General features: G+C 27.1%; 9 protein-coding genes across 9 annotated transcripts; 5 read left to right on the forward strand and 4 right to left on the reverse strand. All coding sequences in view use genetic code 12, as the record gives it.

Moving 5' to 3' along the window:
* Positions 1–582: 582 nt before the first annotated feature.
* CD36_71150 (choline kinase, putative) lies at positions 583–2,373 on the forward strand (the record flags this gene model as incomplete). Its single annotated transcript, XM_002421290.1, has 1 exon — positions 583–2,373. One exon carries the CDS (start codon positions 583–585, stop codon positions 2,371–2,373), a length of 1,791 nt encoding a protein of 596 aa, XP_002421335.1.
* Positions 2,374–2,489: 116 nt separating this feature from the next.
* CD36_71160 (serine/threonine-protein kinase, putative) lies at positions 2,490–7,733 on the reverse strand (the record flags this gene model as incomplete). The annotated part of the gene is made up of 1 exon (XM_002421291.1): positions 2,490–7,733. The coding sequence occupies one exon, from the start codon at positions 7,731–7,733 to the stop codon at positions 2,490–2,492; it is 5,244 nt and encodes a 1,747-aa protein (XP_002421336.1).
* A 299-nt stretch (positions 7,734–8,032) lies between these two features.
* Positions 8,033–10,048, forward strand: CD36_71170 (manganese-dependent, structurally specific endonuclease/3'-5' exonuclease, putative; the record flags this gene model as incomplete). The annotated part of the gene is made up of 1 exon (XM_002421292.1): positions 8,033–10,048. One exon carries the CDS (start codon positions 8,033–8,035, stop codon positions 10,046–10,048), a length of 2,016 nt encoding a protein of 671 aa, XP_002421337.1.
* A 70-nt stretch (positions 10,049–10,118) lies between these two features.
* Positions 10,119–11,075, reverse strand: CD36_71180 (molecular chaperone, assembly of mitochondrial F1F0 ATP synthase, putative; the record flags this gene model as incomplete). Its single annotated transcript, XM_002421293.1, has 1 exon — positions 10,119–11,075. One exon carries the CDS (start codon positions 11,073–11,075, stop codon positions 10,119–10,121), a length of 957 nt encoding a protein of 318 aa, XP_002421338.1.
* A 331-nt stretch (positions 11,076–11,406) lies between these two features.
* On the reverse strand, positions 11,407–11,982 carry CD36_71190 (heat shock protein, mitochondrial protein import, putative; the record flags this gene model as incomplete). Its single annotated transcript, XM_002421294.1, has 1 exon — positions 11,407–11,982. The coding sequence occupies one exon, from the start codon at positions 11,980–11,982 to the stop codon at positions 11,407–11,409; it is 576 nt and encodes a 191-aa protein (XP_002421339.1).
* Positions 11,983–12,280: 298 nt separating this feature from the next.
* CD36_71200 (conserved hypothetical protein) lies at positions 12,281–13,690 on the forward strand (the record flags this gene model as incomplete). The annotated part of the gene is made up of 1 exon (XM_002421295.1): positions 12,281–13,690. The coding sequence occupies one exon, from the start codon at positions 12,281–12,283 to the stop codon at positions 13,688–13,690; it is 1,410 nt and encodes a 469-aa protein (XP_002421340.1).
* Positions 13,691–15,246: 1,556 nt separating this feature from the next.
* On the forward strand, positions 15,247–16,371 carry CD36_71210 (conserved hypothetical protein; the record flags this gene model as incomplete). The annotated part of the gene is made up of 1 exon (XM_002421296.1): positions 15,247–16,371. One exon carries the CDS (start codon positions 15,247–15,249, stop codon positions 16,369–16,371), a length of 1,125 nt encoding a protein of 374 aa, XP_002421341.1.
* A 3,284-nt stretch (positions 16,372–19,655) lies between these two features.
* CD36_71220 (conserved hypothetical protein) lies at positions 19,656–20,057 on the forward strand (the record flags this gene model as incomplete). Its single annotated transcript, XM_002421297.1, has 1 exon — positions 19,656–20,057. The coding sequence occupies one exon, from the start codon at positions 19,656–19,658 to the stop codon at positions 20,055–20,057; it is 402 nt and encodes a 133-aa protein (XP_002421342.1).
* A 284-nt stretch (positions 20,058–20,341) lies between these two features.
* CD36_71230 (conserved hypothetical protein) lies at positions 20,342–22,975 on the reverse strand (the record flags this gene model as incomplete). Its single annotated transcript, XM_002421298.1, has 1 exon — positions 20,342–22,975. One exon carries the CDS (start codon positions 22,973–22,975, stop codon positions 20,342–20,344), a length of 2,634 nt encoding a protein of 877 aa, XP_002421343.1.
* Between the last annotated feature and the right edge of the window lie 10 nt (positions 22,976–22,985).

Genomic DNA, 22,985 nt, shown 5'->3' on the forward strand with positions numbered 1-22,985 from the left:
CTGGTTAAGCAATCCCAAGGGTTGATAATTCAGAAATATAAATGATAAAACCATTTTGGTTTCATATTCATTCCACAAAAAGCACATGATCAACCAAAAGATAGTAATAGGGGTTGGCCGAATAAAAAGCTATACTCTATCAACAGTTTTTCTTGGTTGTTGTTGTTGTCGTTTCTATAAATTTTATCGTTTCCAATTTCTTACTCTTACACATAGTTTCTTTTTTTCTTCTGTTTAACCACAATTCACACACACACACACACTTCTTTTAAGAATTGTACACATCAACAAAAAACTTTACTACTAAAAATTTCATTCACTTTAATTAATTATTTCTTTTCTTTTTTAAATTCACCATATAGTTATATCAATTTAAAGTTGTGATAGGGGGGTTTTCCACAGTTGCAGAGACATACATAATCAGCAAAACATTTTATTAATCAATTCAATCCTTTATTAACATAACACCTCAAATTGGTTTTCACTATTAATTAACACTCACATTGGTTTGTTCATAACCCGCCCTTTTAATTTTTATCACCCAATTTTCGAGATTTCCCTTTCCCTTGATTAATTGACATTATGTTGTTATCCGATATTCCTCCACAACAACAACAACAGAAAGAGAATGGTTCTGATTCAATATTTTCAGCAGACGAATTTGTATCGGCATATTGCTTTATATCGCATGATAAGGTAAATTTAATTCCTGTAACAACAGATAATGTGGATGATGAAGATGAGGATGGTAGGCACAACGGGAATAATATCACAGCCCCACATATTACTATCAATGATCTTCATCATGAAACTATTAAAGATCATGCTGATTTTACTCCCGATAAACTATACTTGAAAAATAAAAACTTACTTTATAGTCTCAATAATCCATCAATTTCTGACGTTGAAGTAGAAAATAGCAACAGCAACAACAACAACACCACCACCAATGGTTCTAGTATACCGTCAACATCAAAAGATTCATATTCACCTTCTCCATCATCATCACCACTGTCATCTTCCCTATCAACTCCTTCATTGAATAACAACACCAATAAAAAGACTCCAGTTGTGGTTGCTCCATCAATTTTTTTACCGAAATTAATTATCAATTTGGCTGATAATTTAAACAATGATTTTAAAGAATTGAAACAACTTTTAATTAAAATATTTCCTGCATGGGATAATGTTGATAATATAAGTTTAAATCAATTAACTGGTGGTATTACAAATATGTTATTATCATGTGAGTATAGTGGAAATGAAACCACTAAAAATAAAGACGGTGATTCTGAACCGGTGTTGATAAGAGTTTATGGTCATGGAACAAATTTAATTATTGATAGACATCGAGAATTTATATCACATTTGATATTAAATTCTATTGGGTTAGCACCACCAGTTTTCGCCAGATTTAAAAACGGGTTAGTTTATGGATATTTAGATGGCAGGTCTTTAAAGCCTGAGGAAATGAGCCAAAATAGTTTATACCCGTTGATTGCTCAACAATTGGGAAATCTACATAATAAAGTTGATTACAAATTGATTGAACAAGGTATTGAGAAAATAAGAGCTTTGAAACTTGGAAGAAGACGGAGAAGATCATCATCAGCCTCTATAACATTCAAAAAGAAACATCATCATAATTCATCAAGTAGTGTTAGTAATAGTAGTGCCAAGAAGAAATTTATTTCTAATATTTGGGAATTATTGGATGATTGGATCAATATTGTTCCAATAAATCCTGATTTGATTGAATCTTTCCAACAAAACTTATCTAAACATTCGTCAAAAAATGATGATATTATTATTATTGATCAAGACAATTTAAAAGACATTATTAAACAAGAATTTGAATGGTTACATAATGAATTAACAAAATCAATAAATTCTCCAATAGTTTCATCACATTGTGATTTATTATCAGGGAATATCATTATTCCTCAAAATTTTAAATTTGATGATAAACAAACCTTGTCATCTTCATTACCAAGTATTGAAAATAATCCTATAAAATTCATTGATTATGAATATATGTTACCCGCTCCTCGTGCATTTGATATTGCTAATCATTTGGCGGAATGGCAAGGTTTTAATTGTGATCGATCGGCTATTCCAGAACCATCCAAATCAAACCCAGTATTAATCAATTGGTGTCGTGGTTATTTAAATGATATGAATGCATCACAGGAAATAGTGGAACAATTAATTGATGAAATAAAAGCATATTATGGATTACCAGGATTTTATTGGGGGATTTGGGCTATGATTCAAAGTGAATTATCAAATATTGATTTCAATTATCTGAATTATGGGAAATTAAGATTAGAAGAATATTGGCAATGGAAACATGATTATCTAAAGACTAAATAATAACCAACCACATATACGTAAATATATAATTCATTCATTCATTCATTAAAATTCTATTAAAAACTGTAAAAAAAAAAATCTATTTCTTTTTTTTTTTTTTTTTTTTTTTGGTTTGACTAGCGACGACGTAAATCAACAATAGTTGTATGTTGGGTTCTTGAAGATACTAATATACACCATATTGAACCTTTATTAAATTCTTTAATCAAAGTATTATAAATATTCATGGCAAAACTTTTAGGGAAATTATTGGTTGTATATACCACTTTTCTAATCCATTCATCTTGTTGATGAATTGAAGTAATACTAATCATATCTAAAATTTCATCTCTAGCATCAATAACAACAACTGGTCCAGAACTTAAATGTTTAATACATTGTTGTCCAGTTAATTTGGCATCATTTTCTGATTCCCATTTATCTCGTTTATTTTTCCTACCTCGAGGGGCATCATTCCTAACAACAATTATTTTTTGATCTATTTCAACAGAATCAATTGGTCCATTTAATTCTTCTTCTTGAATTGTTTTAGAAGAAGAAGGTAATGCTGATAATGATGATGATGATAATGCGGAGTTTGTTAATATATTGTTACCATTATCTTGATCATTTTCTTCATGTTCTGTCTCTTCAGACAACAAATCAGTCACCAAATAATCTATCACTTCATCATAATCTAAATCAATTTCTTTACCAGTAACTATATTTTTCAATTTCAAAGGTTTAAAACCAGATCCAGATTTTTTACTTCTTCTAATGCTTCCAAGGGCACTAGCACCACTTATTGATGGAAGTGAATTGCCAATTATAGGTAACAGTCTTATAATAACAATCCATATAGCACCTTCTGCATTTCCATTTTGCAATATTTCATCTTGAGTCTTTGCCGCAACCGATGTTATATCAGCACTTATATTCTTATTCCAAAATTTAGAAACCAATTGATATCCAACTTGATTTAAAAATTGTTGTTGTGTAGAACTTATAAGCACTTTACATCGATTCCCCTTCCATTTATTCACCAAATCCAATTTTGATTTACCTCTAGAAATTAATGTTTTCATAAGAATGAAAACTAAACTGGTAGTCAATGAAAATCCTACACCATGTGGGGTGATTTGTTTGGTTGTGACATTTGAAAAGGAGCCGATTAATGAATCATAACGACCTCCAGTAACAACTCTAGTATATCGTTTAGATCTATCGGGTTTGAAAACTGCTTGGAACATTATACCATGGATATAATATTTACTATTATAATTACTCAAAGGGTTAAAAATCATTGATGTTTTAATATTCATTTGTTTCAAAATTTTAACCACTTCAATTAAATAAGTATAAGCTCGTTCAACTTTTAAAAGTTGTGGAGAATCAACCATTAATTTTTGTAATTTTTGTCTTGCCTTTTCTACTTCACATGTAACATTAAAATTTTCAACAAGATCTTTTGTTACTGTATGAGGGACTTGAAAATCTTCTCGTAAATACCGTTTTATTTCATCGGGTGATTTATCAATTCCTAATTGTGATAAAACTCCAAATATATCTAATTTTTTCTTTTCATCAATGCCAACATTACCAAAAGAAAATGAAACGACAGCATCCAATATATCATAATGATTGATGACAATAATGGTATTTTTGAAACATGGCAAAGTATTAACAATTTCATCAATCACTTTCAAACATTCAGCATCATGAGCGAAAAGTGTTGCCTTATTAAGTTCCAGTCCACCAGCTATATCAAAATTAACTGCACTATAACGATCTGGAATACCAATACCTCGAACATTAGGACGATAAACAAATTCATGTCGATAAGTTTTAGGAATTGTCAAATCGGTTTTACTCAAAAATCTTGCTGTTGGTAAAGTCAAATCATAAGGTAATGTTAAAACAGCTCCACTTCTATCCAAAAAATCATAAACTAATTCTCTTGATTGTGAAGGTGCCTTGGGTAAAACTAAATTTGTATTCAAATTCTCAATTGCTCCATGATTAATAAAAATTTTAACTAATTCTTTCATTATTTTATCAAACAATAAATAATCACTCGAAGTATTCAATTCAACATGTTTATTTGTGACATTATGTTCACTTTGATTATCAAACATTAAATCTTTAGCAAGCAGATATGGTTGATTAAACAATGCTTCACGAACTTGTTGTTGCCAAGGAGAAGCTGGATCAGCTAAAGATTTCAATGCTTCTTGAATCACTTGATCTTGATGTTCCACTGGTAACCAACCACTTTGTAAAAGTTGGGCTGCACTAGGACGAATTTTAGGATCATGATCTAATAATAATCGAATAATTTTCTTTTCAGTTTTATATTTACTAGCAATAAAATTCGTAGGGAATTCAACTGATTTTAAACGTAAATCATTCAATGTTTTAGCTCTTTGCATACCGGTAGAAAGTGGATAACACATTTCAAAAAAAATTATTCCAAGTGAATACATATCAACTTTTTCATCATATTGACCAGTGGCTACTTCATTGGCAGTATAAAATAATGTCCCCACTACAGTAGATAACTCATTATCTTTAGCTTCTACTTGATTATTCGTCAGAACAACAGAAGAAAATTGTGAGTTTTTAGCTAATCCAAAATCTCCAACTTTGATATTGTTGGATTTATCAATAAAAATATTCATTGGTTTTAAATCACGATGAATGAATCCTTCTCGATGAATGTATGAAACTGCTTCAAGTAATTGTCGGAAAAGTCTCCAGTATTCATCAGGATTATTAGGCAACCCTTGTTCAATAAGGTTAAGAAGGGTATTATTTTCACAAAATTCCATTTGTATATATAATATTGATTTTGGTGATACATTTTTGGAACTGTTAATAATCTCTTTTGGTTTTTTATTGGAAGTATCTTTCGAATCACTATTGGAACATTCTTCTGTTTCATTGTTTGATATATCATCAGTTGAATTTGCAAATACAAATGGGTCATCATCTTCATTGTCATTCTCCTCTTCGTCTTCAGAACTTTCATCAAATTCTATCCTGGGATCAAAAGACGTTGAAATATAATCGACCTGAAATGAGTTATCATAACTAGGTAATACCGAAGATGAACGACCAAGTCTACTTGAAAATGTCAGTTCAAGATCCTCATCATCATCATCATCATCATCAAAGTCTTCTTGTTCTTCCTCATCATCGCTTGCAATGGCTGTAGTACTATTAGAGGGAATAGTTGATGTATCTTCTAATTCCTCAACCCAAGTACCATAGTATCGAACAATATACTGATGATTCAATCGAGCTAAAGATAAAACTTCACTTAATAAAGAATCCAACTTATCAGCTCGATGTTTGATTTTTTTAACAGCATAAAAAATCCCTTCCATTCTACTTCTAGCTTTAACAACTTCACCAAACCCACCACGACCCAATTTTCCAATTTCCTCAAAATCCCTGGCATATCTCCCCATATTACGTTGAGATCCTGATGGCATAATAAGACTGGAATTCTCACCAAAATATGGATGTTGCGTATTCTGGTTAGACAATCGTCTACGTGAGATATTTTGATGTACATTTAAATGTTTTGTGGGTAATTCTTGTTCATGACCTCCTCGTATTTGAACGCGTCTTGCGTTAGATGGTAACAAATCAGTTTCAATATTCTTTTTCATTCGTGACAAGTTTGTTTCTGATTGCAACTTTGAAATTATAGGACCATCTCTCAAAAATTTGACGGCATTTAATTCTAAAGGAGATGGTCGTTTTGATAATTTAACTTGTAACATTTTCGATAATACATCATATACCAATAAAGCATAATCTTCGGCACCAACAAAATCTTTAATTGAAAATTTATTTATAAAATCAGTTGGGGTATGGTAGGTAGTGTTTAAGATATCAAAACCCAACATTACTCTTAAGAAAAGTACACCTAAATCCCAAATATCTGACTTGTAATGATACCCAGAAGACTTCAATTCTGGTGCTAACCATGCTGGTGGATTTACTTGTGGACATCGATCTAATGTTTCACCCACATTTGGATGCAACAGAAGCATCTCTAATAACCGATAACCATACGAAGGATGACATAATTTCAAAACTTTCTTAGCACTTATAGTTAAAGAATCTTCTCCACCATCTATACTATTACGACTTAATAATTCATTAGTTGAATTTTGATAATATAATTGATCCTTCTCTTGAAATATAACTATGGTCATGGGGCATATAAGTTTGTGAATGAATCCAGCATTATGAAGATATTCAATAGCTGGTAATAATTGAATAAGCCAAGTTCTTGCTAAAGCCCAATTAATGAATTCTGCAGTTGGAAGAATATCATATAATGTCTCACTAACTGGTGAAAATTCAGTTAATAATCTAATTCTCCAACCATCGGTTTTATCTATTTGAAATCCAATTAATTTTAATATATTGCTATGATTAATATTCATGATTGATTGTAATTCTGATTCCAAATCCTGAATTTCTCGTTTCCCATCTTCAGTATATCGCCAATACTCATTATTCAAATCAATCACAGTTAATAAAAATGCTAAATCAGCACCATTATTTTCAATTTTATTCCGCATTTCGTTATCAATAAAAGGTTTGACAATATATTGTAATCCAATTGAATTGAAAATCCCCTTTTGATTATATTTGATAAATCCCAGTACAGCACGAAATTTGAATTTACGTCTTGTATTAGGGATTGTTGCTTCCATTGCATTTTCAAAAATGAAAAATTGATCTTTATCAAAAGGAATTAAAGAATCAGTTGATATTTCTAAATCTTGATCATCAGTAAAATCATTAAATTCACCTTGAATTTTTTGAATTTGTTCATTCAATTCTTTATTTTGTTTCTTTCTAGCCAATTCTTCATCCTTTTTCTGTTTTGCCTCTTTTTCCTCTAATGCTTTTCTTTCATTTCTTAATCTTAATTCTCTTTCTTCTTCTAAAGATAATACTTTTTCAGTTGTTGTTTGTATTTCATCTAACATAAAGATCAATTCAGAAATAATAGTAAAGGAAACTTCTTGTTCAGGATATTCTTTAATTAAATCTTTGCATTTTTTCTCTAATTTGGAAATATTGACTTTAAGTAAATTACGAGCATTTATTAGTTTTACTTTTGGTGGTGATAGAGGATATGTTGGAGTGAATTCTATATCTAATGTGATGGAAACAGTCGGTCGATCTGGGTTGTTTGACGATGATAAAAATACTTGGAAATGCGGACTTGGTTTTTTATTCCAAACTAATCCTTTAGGGGTGATATCTTTAAATATATCACCATATATTGATGATATACTACTAATTTCATCCTGCTGCCTATGTTCTAGATCCAGAGAAATTGATGTTTCTGGCATTTTCTTTTAAAGTATCAATTAGGATAAAGAATGGGTAATATTGAAATGTTTAATATCGTCGTGTTTACTTTTTTTTTTTTGTTAATGAAATTTAAATAAAGTTGATGGATGGATGGCGGGCTAGGGGGGACGGAGGGGGGACGGACGGGCAGGCAGACAAGCGAGGGAGCGATCAAGGGGAAAAAAAAAAAAAAAAATTTAAGGAAAGAGGAGCCGAAGAAAATCAAATTTACTACCACTACTACTCCCATACAGCAAAACAATACAACAGCCAAGATTCCTTTAACAGCCCGATAATTATGCCATTGGTGGAGCGTATAGAGCCAGGGCCCGACACAATTAGGGTTCTACTAACGACTGATAACCATGTAGGAGCATTTGAAAATGATCCGATCCGAGGAGATGATGCCTGGAAAACATTTGATGAAATCACCACCATTGCCAAAGATAGAGATGTTGACATGGTAATTCAAGGAGGAGATTTATTTCATATTAATAAACCTACGAAAAAATCCATGTATCATGTGATGAAATCACTTCGAGCCAATTGTATGGGAGATCGTCCATGTGAATTAGAATTATTGAGTGATCCAACTCAATCATTAAATAATGGATTTGATGAAGTTAATTATGAGGATCCAAATTTAAATATTTCTATCCCGGTTTTTGCCATTAGTGGGAATCATGATGATGCTACTGGTGAATCATTATTACTGGCATTAGATGTTTTAGCAGTCACAGGATTGATTAATAATTTTGGGAAAGTGAAAAACACTGAAGCTATAACTGTTTCACCAATATTATTACAAAAGGGAGTGACAAAATTAGCATTATATGGAATGTCTAATGTAAGAGATGAAAGATTACATCGATTATTTCGAGATGGTGGAGTTAAATTTCAACGTCCCAATTTACAAACAGAAGATTGGTTTAATTTATTTGTTATTCATCAAAATCATGCTGCTCATACTTATACTTCTAGTATACCTGAATCATTCTTACCAAATTTTCTTGATTTTGTATTATGGGGACATGAACATGAATGTATTCCTCATCCGGTACATAATCCAGAAACCACATTTGATGTATTACAAGCAGGTTCATCAGTTGCCACTTCATTAGCTGAAGGTGAAGTGGCAGACAAAAAAGTATTTATTTTGAATATAAGGGGTAAAGATTATTCTATTGAACCAGTTGAATTGAAAACAGTACGACCATTTGTATTAAGAGAAATTGTGTTACTGAAAACTGATCTTATCCCTGGTGCTGCTTCTAAAGCTGATGTCATTGCATATTTGACTGATGAAGTAGAAAAAGCTATTAAAAGAGCAAACAAACATTTTAATAGTCAAAACAGTTTTGATTCTAATCGATCGATTAATCTTTCTGAAATGCCATTACCATTGATTAGATTAAGAGTGGAATATAGTGGTGGATATGAGATTGAAAATGTGACAAGATTTTCTAATAGATTTGTTGGTAAAATTGCTAATGTTAATGATGTAGTTCAATTTTATAAGAAAAAAGCCATATCAAGAACTGATACAAAATTATCTCGGAAAACCAAATTTGACGTTGATTTGATTGAAGAAAATTTACATCATAAGAAATCTACTGAATTAGAACTTCAAGATATAATTCGGGATTTTTTACAACAAACTCAATTGACATTAGTTCCTGAAATTGAAATGAATCATGCTGTTAAAAAATTTGTTGAAAATGATGATAAACAAGCTTTAAATCAATTTATTAATCAAGAAATTAAACGAGAAACGAAAATGTTGTTGGATATTGATATTGATGAGAATGAATTCCATGGAACTGATGAAAAACAAGCTAAAACAACGTTTAAACATGTATTACTGCAATTGAAAAATATCAATGGACCTATCAATGTAGATTATGAACCTGAACTTGAACCAACAAACAACAACAACAATAACAAGAAATATGTTTCCACTCGAAAGAAGAGAGATACCACCACCAAAAGAAAGAAAAGTACAGCTACTAAAAGAACAACGAAAAAGTCCAAAAGTGATGACATGATTATAAGTTCAGATGATAGTGATGATTATGGCAATGACAATGAAGAAGAAGAAGAAGAAGATTATGATGATGATGATGGCCAAGACTCTGGTATTCGTTTGTTTGTGACTGATACTCCTGATATCAATAACACTCGTCGATCAAAAAGTAATCGAGTTAAAAGACCAACTAGTTATGTTGAAGATGAATCAGGAATACTTAGTGATGAAGATGATTATGTTCCACCTTCTAAAACTAAAGAGAAAACCTTCAGGAGGAAAAGAATATAAATAGATGAATGAATGAATGAATAAATAAATATATATATATATTGTAAGTACATGTAGTTTCCTCAAATTTTTATACACTAGTTGCTTGTTTAATCAATGAATCAATATCAAATTCACTATTACCTTTATTAAATTCATATAATAATTGATTCATTTGTGGATTTTTACCACTATAAAATCTTTGTAACATAACCACCAATAAATGAGCTTCATCCATTGATATACCACTTTCTCTATTATTAAATCCATTCATTAATACAAGATCTTTATCATTAGCCAATTCTAAATGGAAAGTTAAAGTTGTATGAGGAGAAGAATATTCTCCATGTAATTTATATTCTGCTAATGTTGTAAACATACAATTAATAGTATTAGGACCAATAAATTGCCATTGAATAAATTCTAATTCATAACCATCTTGTTGAGGTTTTGGTAATGGTAATATAAATTGAGGATATTTAAATGCATTAATATAAAGTTGAGAAAATTGTAAATGAGTTAATGTAGCATGTAATGATCGATCATTATTAATAAATCTAGCAGTCCATATTTTAATAATATCTTCACGAGGTAATTTTTGAACTTTAGAAACATTAATATAATCATCTAATACTTTATAAGGTAATTTAGAAGCTTGAGGATTTTTAATTCCTCTTATTTTAATTGTAGCATCATCTTTTTGTTGTTGTTGTTGTTGTTGTTGTTGTTGTTGTTGTTGTTGTTCAAAAAATTGTTTTAATTCTTTAGTTGGATCAATTCCACCTAATTCTAATTTCACTTTTTCTATTTGATCTTGAAATTTAATTTTTAATTCATCAATAGGTATACCTAATTCTTGAGCTTTTTTTTGTAATTGATGAGAATATTTATTGAATATTTCATTATTAATATCAAGTTTAAGGTTATTGTTATTGTTGCTGGTGGTGGTAGATGTTTTAGAGGAGTTAAATCTAAATAATTGACATCTTGGTGAAATTGATACAATCTTTAAAGGTGTTGATGTTCTTAAAAGGGTTCTAGATAACATTATGAATAATGGGTTGGTGATATGGCTAATCTTGATTGACAATGAAAAATTTTGTATGGAAAAATTGAAGAAGAAGAAGAAGAAGAAGCAAAAGAAAAAAATTGCGAATTTGATGAAGGGATTCAAAAGCAAATATATATACATTAGTATATATTATAAGGAGCAACGATTTATTGATTGAAGATAATCAATGGAAACTTATAGAATATATATTACTCCTTTTTGCTTGTTATCTTTACATTAATTCAGATGGAGGGGGGGGGGGGGGTTTCTTGTATTTAGAACATAATACTAAAAAAGAGATAATATAATTATTATTAACCTATAATTATCATTTTGTCGATTTTGGTTCTGGTAAATCCAATTCTTCAGTTGATTGTAAGTCCTCAACAGTATTATCAACATCTTTCAATTTTTGTTTTAATTCTTTAGGAATATCTTTAAATTCTACTACAGTATTTTTAGGATCAGTTTCTATTGATTGACCATAATGATGTTTTAAATATTCTTCTAGATTGAATTTTTTATTATATTCCATAAATCCTAAATTATCAGCAATCAAATGACGTGATTTACATGAAGGACATTGTACAACCACTGTACCATGATCATAAGCTTGTTTAGAAATATTATGACTTGATCGATTATTACAAATATTACAAGTAAATTGAAGTAATAATTCTTTATCTATAGGATTTGATGCTAATGCTGATGTTGATGTTGATGTTGAAGTGGTATTGTATCTAATGAAGGTTTTGGTTTTGGTATTGGTATTGGTTTTGGTATTAGAAACTCCAAATGAAAGTAGATGATTAGTAATTGTAGGTATTAATGATGATTTTAAAATCAATTGTGAAGTAAATCTAACTCTTGGTAATCTAGAAGGATGAATAATTCGTGAAATCATGAATAAAGAAAAGAATTTGTTATGTAAATGGGAATCAATAAGATTTGTAAGAGTTGTATGTAATCAATTGATTGTGAAAGAGAAGGGAAGAGAAGAGAAGGGAAGAAAACAGAAGAGATTTATATGGTGGTGATGAGAAAAATAAAATAAAAACTTATACTTCCAACCAACCCTTTTCTCATCAAAGAATCCTGGAAAAAAAAAAAAAAAAAGATCTTTTCCATTTTATTCTATTCAAAAGCAAATTAAATTAAATATTCTTGTAAATAGAAGAAGATATCCTTCCTTTAATAAAATTATGAAACTTGAACAAATACCTAAATCTATACGACTATTATTTGATATATATAAACAATTATCAACGATTCAAAATTCTGTATATCATCCACAAATTGGATCATATTTATCTCAAACCAATGATTTAAATTTAATATATCAACAATGGAAAATATTAACTAATAATAGGAAAAAAGGAGATTCAATTAAAAATATTAATGAAAAACAATTTTATAAACCATCGATATATTTTGGTGATTATGAATTATCCAATACAAAGAAATTATTTAAAAAACCTAATGAGAATCATTTTTCATCAATGACAGGATTACCATTAAAAGATCCAATTTTTCCAATTAATAGTGTTGATAAAAATCATTATGGACAATTTATTAATAATATTGAAAATAATTTATTATCATATTATTCACCTTATAATATTTATCCTAATAATTCAAAATCTCAATTAATATTTAAATATTATTTACAAAAATTTGATCAATCAATTCCAATAACAATTTTATTAAAACAAAAATTTCAATTATTTTCAAATTTTTCAATAAATCATTGGGATAAATTATATTTTGATATGAAAAGACAAACAAGAAGACAAAATATTTTATGTAATATTGATGATATTATTCCACCAAAAATTAAACTGATTGAATTATCTAAAAGACAATTTGAATTTATTAATATTAATCGAATTGATTTATTTAAATTGGCTTTAAAAAATTATCATTATTTTAAATCATTACTGAATAATATTTCAATATTTCTGAATAAATTCAATTTAAATAAAAATTTACAAATTGCTCCATGGGAAGAATTAGCTAAAGATAATACTAAAGATGAGGATGAAGATGATGAATTGATTAAAATGATTGATAATAATTTTAAAATAGAAATTATTGATCAATCTACTGGTAATATAATTTTACCTAATGATTCAAAATTATTAGAATTTCTTATTAAAGAAAAATCATTTGTGAAAAATTTAGATCAAGATGAAATAATTGATTATAGTCAACAATTTCCTTATCAATTAAATTTTGATAAATATTATATGTTAAATATTATGAATTTTAATGATCAAGATACTAAACTTTCTAAATTTAGTAGAATATTAAATTTAACTGGGTTAACTTCTATCAATAATAAAGAAAATGATTTTACATCTGATGTTGAAATTGTTGGAGTTCGATTATCATTAGATAATAAAGAAATTAATCGTATGATTAATGAAATAAATGAAATTAAATCTAATAATAATAGTGATAATAATAGTTTCACTTATGAAGATATTTTAAAATTAATTCATAAACCTGTTAATAAAAATGCATTAAAATCATTAATGGATTTTTTGGCTATAAGAGGGATAATTAAAGTTAAACAAAGTGCTGATAAAAGAGGATTATATTTATTACCATAATAAGGAGTAAATTAACATTTACCATTTGTTAAAGAATTTTAATGGGTTCAATAATTATTCATAGCTTTGATGAGTGATGGAGATGCCATATAAAAGAAAGAAATAATGGGGGGGTGGGTTTGTTAAGGAGATTAGTTCTTTCATCATGAAAAGTTTACTATTAAATTAGTTGAAGAGTAAAAAGAATAACAAAAACACTAGTTTGTAAAGTATTTTTAACAGTAGAACTTAACGTTCTTTATATTTAAACTACTGATGGATGGAAAGGGAAAGGGAAATGGGAAAGGGAAAGGGAAAGGGAAAGGGGAAAGGGGAATGATTGAATAAAGAAAAAGGATGATTTAAAAGTGTTAGGTATCTAAGTATAGCCTCCCATGTTGAAAAAAAAAAAAAAATAACTTTTAAGAAATTAAATTAAATTGAAATAAATCAAATCAAATCAAATCATCAAATGAAATGTATAATTGATAAGACATGTCTATAATGTTAGTTTTAAACCAATTTTTTTTTTTTTTAGATTTAAAACTGTTATGGTAGAAAACTGGAAAAAAGAAATTATTGACTAACATAACTGTAAATGCATAAACTAAACTAAACTAAACTAAACTAAATTAAATTATTTGAATTTGTTGTACATGAAACTGATTTAATGTAATAGGATTACGTTAAGCTGATGATGATGATGATGAGTTGGATGATGTATATTGTGCTGCGTGAGTTTTGTGCAAGTTTTTTTTTTAGCGAAAATGATTATCGTAATCCATTCCCATTGATTATTTCCATAAATAGTTATTTAGTTGGTTACTATAATAATGATGAGTAGTTGAGTTGAGTTGAGTTGAGTTGAGTTGAGTTAAGGTTCTTACTTTATTAGGAATTATTGGAATTAGTACCATTTGAATTTTGTTTTTTTTTTTTTTTTTTTTATGGGGTGGGCGGTGGGCGGGGGGATGGGGGTTAATCATTTGGGTATGGGACAATTTTTTTTATCATTTCTTTGAGGATTTATAGAACACTCGTCAGTAATGATGAAGAAATCTTAAAGTATTTATCACCTTTGATCATTCAATCTTTAATTAGAGTCAGTTTATTGTTCTTTTTTTGTTTGGATTTAAATTATAAATTATAGTTTTTTTTTAGGAATAAACATTAAAATTCTTCTTTTAATAATGAATGAATGGAAACAAAAGGAAGAAGAAGAAGAAGAATAAAGAGGAAATGATTGAAATTTACACAATAATCAGATAGGATGACATCTCTTCTGGTGATGTATATTGCATTGTATTGCATTGTATTGTATTCTGTTTTTGGTCTTCTTATAACAGTTGTTATTGTTTGATAAATAAATAAATAAAAAACTCGTCTTACATTTCTATTTCTATTTCTATTTATATATATATATAAATAGGGATTTGATCGACATCCAGGTTCTTTTTTTTTTTTTTCATTTCAAATTTTCCTTTTTCAAATCAATTATTTTATCATCATCATCATCATAATAATAATAATAATAAATATAATCTTTCAATCCATTTTATTTCCCCCCCCATTTATTCATGTCTAGTCAATATTTATTAGATGAAAAACTGTTACTGATATATTATCAACCCAAACCCAAACCCAATCAATATATATATATCATTGATAAATATTTTTGTCAATTGATTCATAATCCAATTATATCATCAATAATATTAATATTATCATATGTCTATTATTATTATTATAGTAACATACTACTCAAAAATGATAATGATAATGATAATGATAATGACTATTCCTATTTACCACAATATCTATTTATTAATGATTTAATATCAAATATTATCAATATAATTTGTATATTAAGATTTCAATTTCGTTTAAGATTTAATCATATTATTGGAGAATTAATATTTTTCATGGTTCAATTATGGATTAGTTATCAATTAATAATTAATCAATTATTAATAATACATTTTAATGAATCAACAACAACCAGAACAGCAACAACAACATCAATAATAACAAATATTTCTGTAATAATTATACAATGGATAATATATTTACAAATGATATTACCAATATTAATTATTGTTTTCACTTTTATTGATAATTATAGAAATAGAAATAAGACCACCACTACCACCACCACAACTACTACTAATAATGATGGTGATAATAATAGATTATATTCAATTATATTTGAAGGTAATAATCATTATCTTCCAGTATTTTTAACTTATTCATTTTTCTTAATTAATATTAATTTAATCACAATTAATATAAATACAAGTGATGATTATTGGATAAATTTATTAAATGGATTACAATTACAATTACAATTACAATTACAATTACAATATCAACAATTAATTAAATTTATTTATCAATTAAATTGTTTTTCATATAAATTTTATTTAATTTATCAATTTATTTTATATGAATTATCAATTTATCAAATTGGTTTTAAAAACGAAAAAAAATTTTTTAATTATAAAGAATTTTACCCAAAGCAATCAATTTATCAAATTTTTAATAATACTAATAATAATAGTGATAGTATTATAACAATGAAAAAGATATCAAATTTTTCAAAATTTTGGAAATTTTGGAAATCTGATCAATTTAAAAATTATTTAATGATATTTGTATGTTTAATCATTATAATAATTGATATCATATCATATAATATCATATAATATCATATAATATCATATAAATTGATTGTGTTGTTGTTTTTTGTTTTTTGTTTTTTTAGGTATAGAGGTATAGAGGTATAATATATATATATATATATTCAATCCCAAAAAATTATTCTCCTGAAGTAATTTTGACAGTGATTTTCAAATTTGTTAACAGAAGTATGGAGGGGGGCGAGGTAGGGGAAGGGATAAGGAGGTTTTAATAATCAATATTAATAAAGGATTTGTTATAAGTTGCCAAATATATCTATCAAACAATTTAAACTTTAAACTTTAAACTTTAAACTTTAAACTTTTACAAGGCCCAGGGGGCCAAGGCCAAGACCAAAGGGCCAAAGGGCCATAACGTTTTAAAACCGTTGCCAAGAAAATTCTTTTTTTTTTTTTTCTTTTATAATATACTAATAATAATAATAATAATAATTTGCAACTACTAACCAACAATCAATTATATTTGTTATTAAATTATTCAATAGAATTATAAAGATCAATATTGTTGAAATTATTAAGTGTGATGGGAGAGAAAGACTATTACAAATTAAACCTAAACCCACCTAATTTTTTTTTTTTTTTTCATTATTAATAATATATAGATAAATAGATAAATAGATAAATAGATAAATAGATAAATTAGTATATTAATATTAACTTTGCTATTGCCTTCCAAGTCTCTATGGTTGAAGAAGTTCGACATATTGATATAGTATTAATATTATTACTGAAAATAGTTATAATAAAAGAAAAGCCTTTAAAAAAACCAAGTGATGGGTTTAAACATAATAAATAATTAGGAGCTATCTTTATTGTGAGGTATTTAATTTTAAATATTTGAACTCAGCCTTGTTGGGCGGTGGGTAGTGTATTGCTCTCTAGTTTTAACAAACTATAGACTGATTATGATTCTGTATATGGTAAGAAACTTGTAACCCATATTTTCAAAGCCTATTTTTATCATAACCATGCATTAAAACAGAAAACTATTTACTAGTCATCCCCATCTTACAGTAGTTGTTATTATTGAGTTAATGAATAAGTAAATGATAAGTATTTGGAATGGGTGAGGGAAGGAAAGGGAAGGGGGAAAGGCTTTAAAACATAAAACATAAAACAAAAAAAAGTAGTACAAACATTATACCATGATGACATGTTTCTCTACAGTAAGAATAATAATTGAGTCGATTGAACGAACAGTAACGAGAGACTAAAATAAAGCAAAACAAAGTGGGGAGGCACAGTTGAAATTATTAATATTAATTGGGGAATAGAAAGGAATAGAAGAACATAAATTTATAATAATAATAATAATAAGCTGTTGTAACAAAAATTAATACACGAGAGTAAAATTTTAATCAATTTGAAACAATGTAAATCCCAATTTTTAATCGATTAAGCGTATACCCTTCCCCCTTATCAGTATCATTGATTTTGATTGTGATTGTGATTGGTTAGTTAGTAGTAGTAGAATAAACCTTCCCTCCACACATATTAAACATATTAAACAAATTAGATAAAATTAACCTGTATGACAGTATCTATTAATATAATGTAGAGAGCATGTTATTGACCAAAGGGTGGAAGGGGAAATAAGTTAAGTTATTTCTCGGAAATATGAATATTGATGGAAAAAATTGCTCCAAAAAGAAAAAAAAGCAAAAAAAAAAAAAAAACGAGGCTGATGATGATGATGAATGATACTCTTACTTCTTCTTCTTCTTCTACTACTACTACTATCGTATTTTTAGTTTTTGTTTGTTAAATTTTCTTGGCAATTTCGTAATAAAGATTCAATTATCCGAAGAGTACCTTCCTTTCATTTTCATTTTCCAATGATTTGCCTTTTTTTAGTTTGAACTCTTGTGACTTGTTCAATATAGAATACACACACACATACACACACACACACACACACACTAATTTGATAAATAATATTGTTTGATTTTGGATATTTGAAGGTAAAGTTTATTCCCCTCCTCCCCTCTCCCCCTTTCTCTCACTCCCATCAAGAATTAATGAATAGGAAACAATAATAATTTTACATGAGTAGAATTATGTCAGGAAACTACAAGCGGCGAGGGCAGCGAGAGTGGCGGCGGGGGCTCCCTCTTTTTTTTTTTTTTTTTTTTTTCTGAAAGTTATTTTTAGCCCTCCCCCCATTGGTTGGTATTATTATTATTATTATTGTTGGTGATCGCGTGAGAACTAAGCCCATTTGATTAAGTGGTTTTGTATCGTTATATTGCGGTATTAAAACTTAGCATTTGTCAAGCATTACAAATATTAATTGAACGTAGATTATTAAAATTAAATTCAATAAAGAGAATGATTTAAACAATACATTGTAGATATAGAATAGGATTGGTAGATTAATAAAAAATTGATAAACCAATTTGTGGAAAATTAATTATTCTTTCATCTGTTTGTTTCGAGGGGGGGGAGGGAAGGAGGTGGTGGAGAGAGACAGTTGAGTTGAGTTGAGATGAGATGAGATGAGATGAGATGAGATGAAACAATAACATCGATGGTGTGGAATGTACATCTTTAATATTTGTGTAATAATTAAAATTAATGATGGTATACCACCGCATTCTAATGGAAATATGTAATTGCATAATCTACATTAGTAAATTAAATTTAGTTATGACAAAGGTTATAATATCTTTTATTGATGGTGTGTAGTATGTGTAGTGTGTAGTGTGTAGTTTGTGGGGGGGGCGGGGCGTCGGGATAAGAACCCACGTGCAGATCAAAAATATTTTATTATTTAGTATTATTTATTTACTCTTAACAATGGGCGTAACCTTTCTTATTCAATCAATTAGAACAAGAACAAGAAGTAGTAGAAGTTGAAGAAGTAGTAGAAAATGATGATGATGATGATGAGCTCTTTCTTATTTCCACAATTCAAAGCCATATTAAAATAATCTTTACTATTATTATTATTTAAACTGTTTGAATTTCCTTTCTTCCTTTCTTTCTTTCTTTCTTTCTTTCTTTCTTTTCTTTCTTTTTATTTTTATTTTTATTTTATATAGTACCATTATATATCAATTTTCATTTTCTTTATTATTTCATAATATCTACTACCATTACTATTACTTATACTACTACTTATTAGCAATTATTGCAATTAAAATAGAATAATCATAACAATTAGAATTTACCCAATATATATATCCTTTTTTTAATAAGCTACACCACCCTAGACACCACACACCACCACAACACAACTAGCATAAAACCACACAAGCAACTAAATTATACTAAACCATATTAAACTGATTATGATTATGGATTCAAAATTGGCATTTATATTATTTTTAATTAAATTATTTATCCTTATAGAAATGATAATTCAAGAATTTCTCACCACCACCACCACCACCAACAACAACAACAATAGTCATGAAGAGGAAGATCAAGAAGAATTTGATGAGAAATTTAATAACAATTATCATGAAGAAGAAGAAGAAGAAGAACAAGTTGATGATGATGATGATGGTAATATAATATATGATGAAGAAAAATCATTTATATATAATACCATTACTAAACAATATGAATCAAGACCAATAACACCCAAGAAGAAGAATGAGAGTAGGATAACTTTACAAGAATTTATTTTTTTCATAATTTGTTTTATAATGATTATATTTGATTGGATTGTTATTTATACTAATGCATAAAAAACAAAAACAAAAAAAGAAAAAGAAAGTCAATCCAAGATTAATAGATAATATATATGATGTGAAGTATTCAATAAGAGTTTAAATGGTTTGGTATCTGGATATATGTTTTCCTCCTTCACCACCACCACCACCACCACCACCAACCCTTTTTTTTTGTATACGAATTTTTCAGTTCTTTATTCTTATACTATTTGGTATTCTATTATTATTATTATCACCACCACCACCTAATATATATAGAGTATAATTTATATTATATTATAGAATAGTAATAATAACATTTAATAATGAGCAAATTGTTGATTTAATTTATTTAATTTTTTATTAATAGATTTACTTGAATATTTTTTAGTTTTCCCATTAATTTTTAATCTTTTAGGAATTGGTAAAATTTTCTTTAATTGTGATATTGTCATTTGTTCAATTTCTTCTTCTACTACTCCTCCTCCTTTTATTATAATCATTGAAGAATTCTTAATTTGATTATTATTATTATCATTACTATTATTATTATTATTAGATGGAATTTCAAAGGGTTCAATTGATTGAGTTGATGGTATTACTATCATTTCATCTTGATCTTGATGATCTGAGGAAAAATCATGAGTATTGGTATTATCATTGTTATCATTATTATTATCATTATTATTATTATTATTATTATTCATATTCATATGATTAGAATTGAATAATTCTGGATCAATATATGAAATTTCTTCATCTTGTTGTTGTTGTTGCATCTCATTGATTTCCATTTCTATTTCTTCTTCTTCTTCTTCCTTTTCTTCTTCTTCCTTTTCTTCTTTTTCTATATCAATTTCCATTGATAATTCATCTTTTTTATCATTTTCTTTATCTTTATAATGATGATGATGATGATGACTATTTTCATATATCCAATAATTAGCAATTATTTCATCTTGTTCTATAAATTTTTTATTATTATTATTATTATTATTAATAAAATTTTTTTTATCTTTCATTAACATTTCAACTAATCCTCGTTCATACATTTTAGAATTAATATAATCAAATTCATTTAAATTTTTTGTTTCTAAAATATTTAAATATTCATCAAGATAATTTGAATCTGAATTTGAATTTGAATTTGAATCTGAATCTGAATCATCATTGTCATTGTTATTGTTATTGTTACTAAAATTAATTTGTTCTTCTCCTCTTTCTTCTTCTTCTTCTTCTTCTTGTTCCTTTTGGTTATGGTTATGGTTATGGTTATCTTTCAATGATGATAAGTTAACATTTTGTTGTCTTTGAATTATGTCATCAATGGTGATTTCCTTTTTCATTTTCAGTGGGGTTGAAATTGGATCTAGTATAATATTAAGATCATTAGTTATTTGATGTTCTTTATGTTTATGGTTATGGTTATGGTTATGGTTATCAGAATATATTATTGGATTATCAAATGGTGATATATAATCACTAACATCTTCAATTTCATCATCCCCTTTTTCTAATTCTTCCAATTCTTCTAGTTCTATTTCATTTTCTTTTTCATTTTCATTTTCATTTTTATCATTTTTATCATTATCATTTCGATTAATTAATGTATCACGTTTAATAATTTTAAAAAAATTTAATGTTTGTTGAGGATTATAATTCAATTGTTCAATAGATTTCCAAATATCCAGTTGTTTAACAATTAGAATTCTATCATTATCATTAACATTATCATTATGATGATGGTTTTCTTTATTAGATGATGATGATGATGATGATGATGATGATGATGATGATGATGATATAAATAATATTAAATTAATTAAAATTTTTTTAATTATTAATAACAGTAATTTTTCAAATAAAATTAATCCTTCAATTGATATTTGACATTGGAAAATTTCTTGTAATTTAATCATATCAATAATAGAATTTTTATTCATTGAAATTATATTTTTAGGAATATTATTATTATTATTATTATTATTATTATTATTAATTGTTTCTGTTTCTGTTTCTGTTTCTGTTTCTGTTTCTGTTTCTAATTCCAGTTGTAAATTTTCATGTTGTAAATTTTCATTTTCTATTTGATTAATATTTCTCATTAATGATTTATATTGTTTAAAAATTTTATTTTTATTAACAAAAGTTAATAATTTATTATTTTCTCTTTTAGTTATTAAATCACTTTGTAATTGTTCAAAATTTTGAAAATAATTTGATATTTCATAAGCTATTGGTATATCTTGATAATTCAATAATAAAGATATTTCTTCTTTTTCTTCTTTTTCTTCTTCATCTCTTTTAACTTTACCTTTCTTATTCATTTTATGTTTCTTTCGATATCGAATTTTTTGTTTTCGCTTTTGTTGTTGTTGTTGAATTTTTTTATAATTTTTTTCTAATAATTCATAATAAGTTATAATTTGTATCATAGATTTTTTAGGTAAATAATTTAACCAATCTTGTTGATTATTTAATATAGATTTAATATTATTATATTTATTTAATAAATTGAAAAAAATCTCTTTTTCTTGCCATGTCCATAAAGTCCCACCTCCATTATCAATATCTTCCAAATATTCTAATTGTAATTCTTGTTCAATTTGAATTTGAATTTGAATATTCTTTTTAGATTGTCCTGATTTATTATTATAATATTTCTTTCGTTTAAATTTAGGTAAATTATAAATTTCTTTATTTGATGTTATTATCAGTGATGTTAAATCAGAAAATTTAGGACATTTAGTGAAAAATTCATTAACAAATTGATTATAAAATTCTAAATATTTCCAATTTCCTAAAAATTTACGACTTGGTTTAAATCGAAATTTATTATCATTTTTGGTATTGATTACATTTTCATTGACCATCACCTTCTCTATTAAATTATCATTTGTTGTTGTTGATGTTGATGTTGATGTTGTTATTGATTTATCTTGATTTGTTATCATTTTTGTTTGG

This window comes from Candida dubliniensis, chromosome 7 (genome assembly GCF_000026945.1).
Source record: "Candida dubliniensis CD36 chromosome 7, complete sequence".
Taxonomy (NCBI): Eukaryota; Fungi; Ascomycota; class Pichiomycetes; order Serinales; family Debaryomycetaceae; genus Candida; species Candida dubliniensis.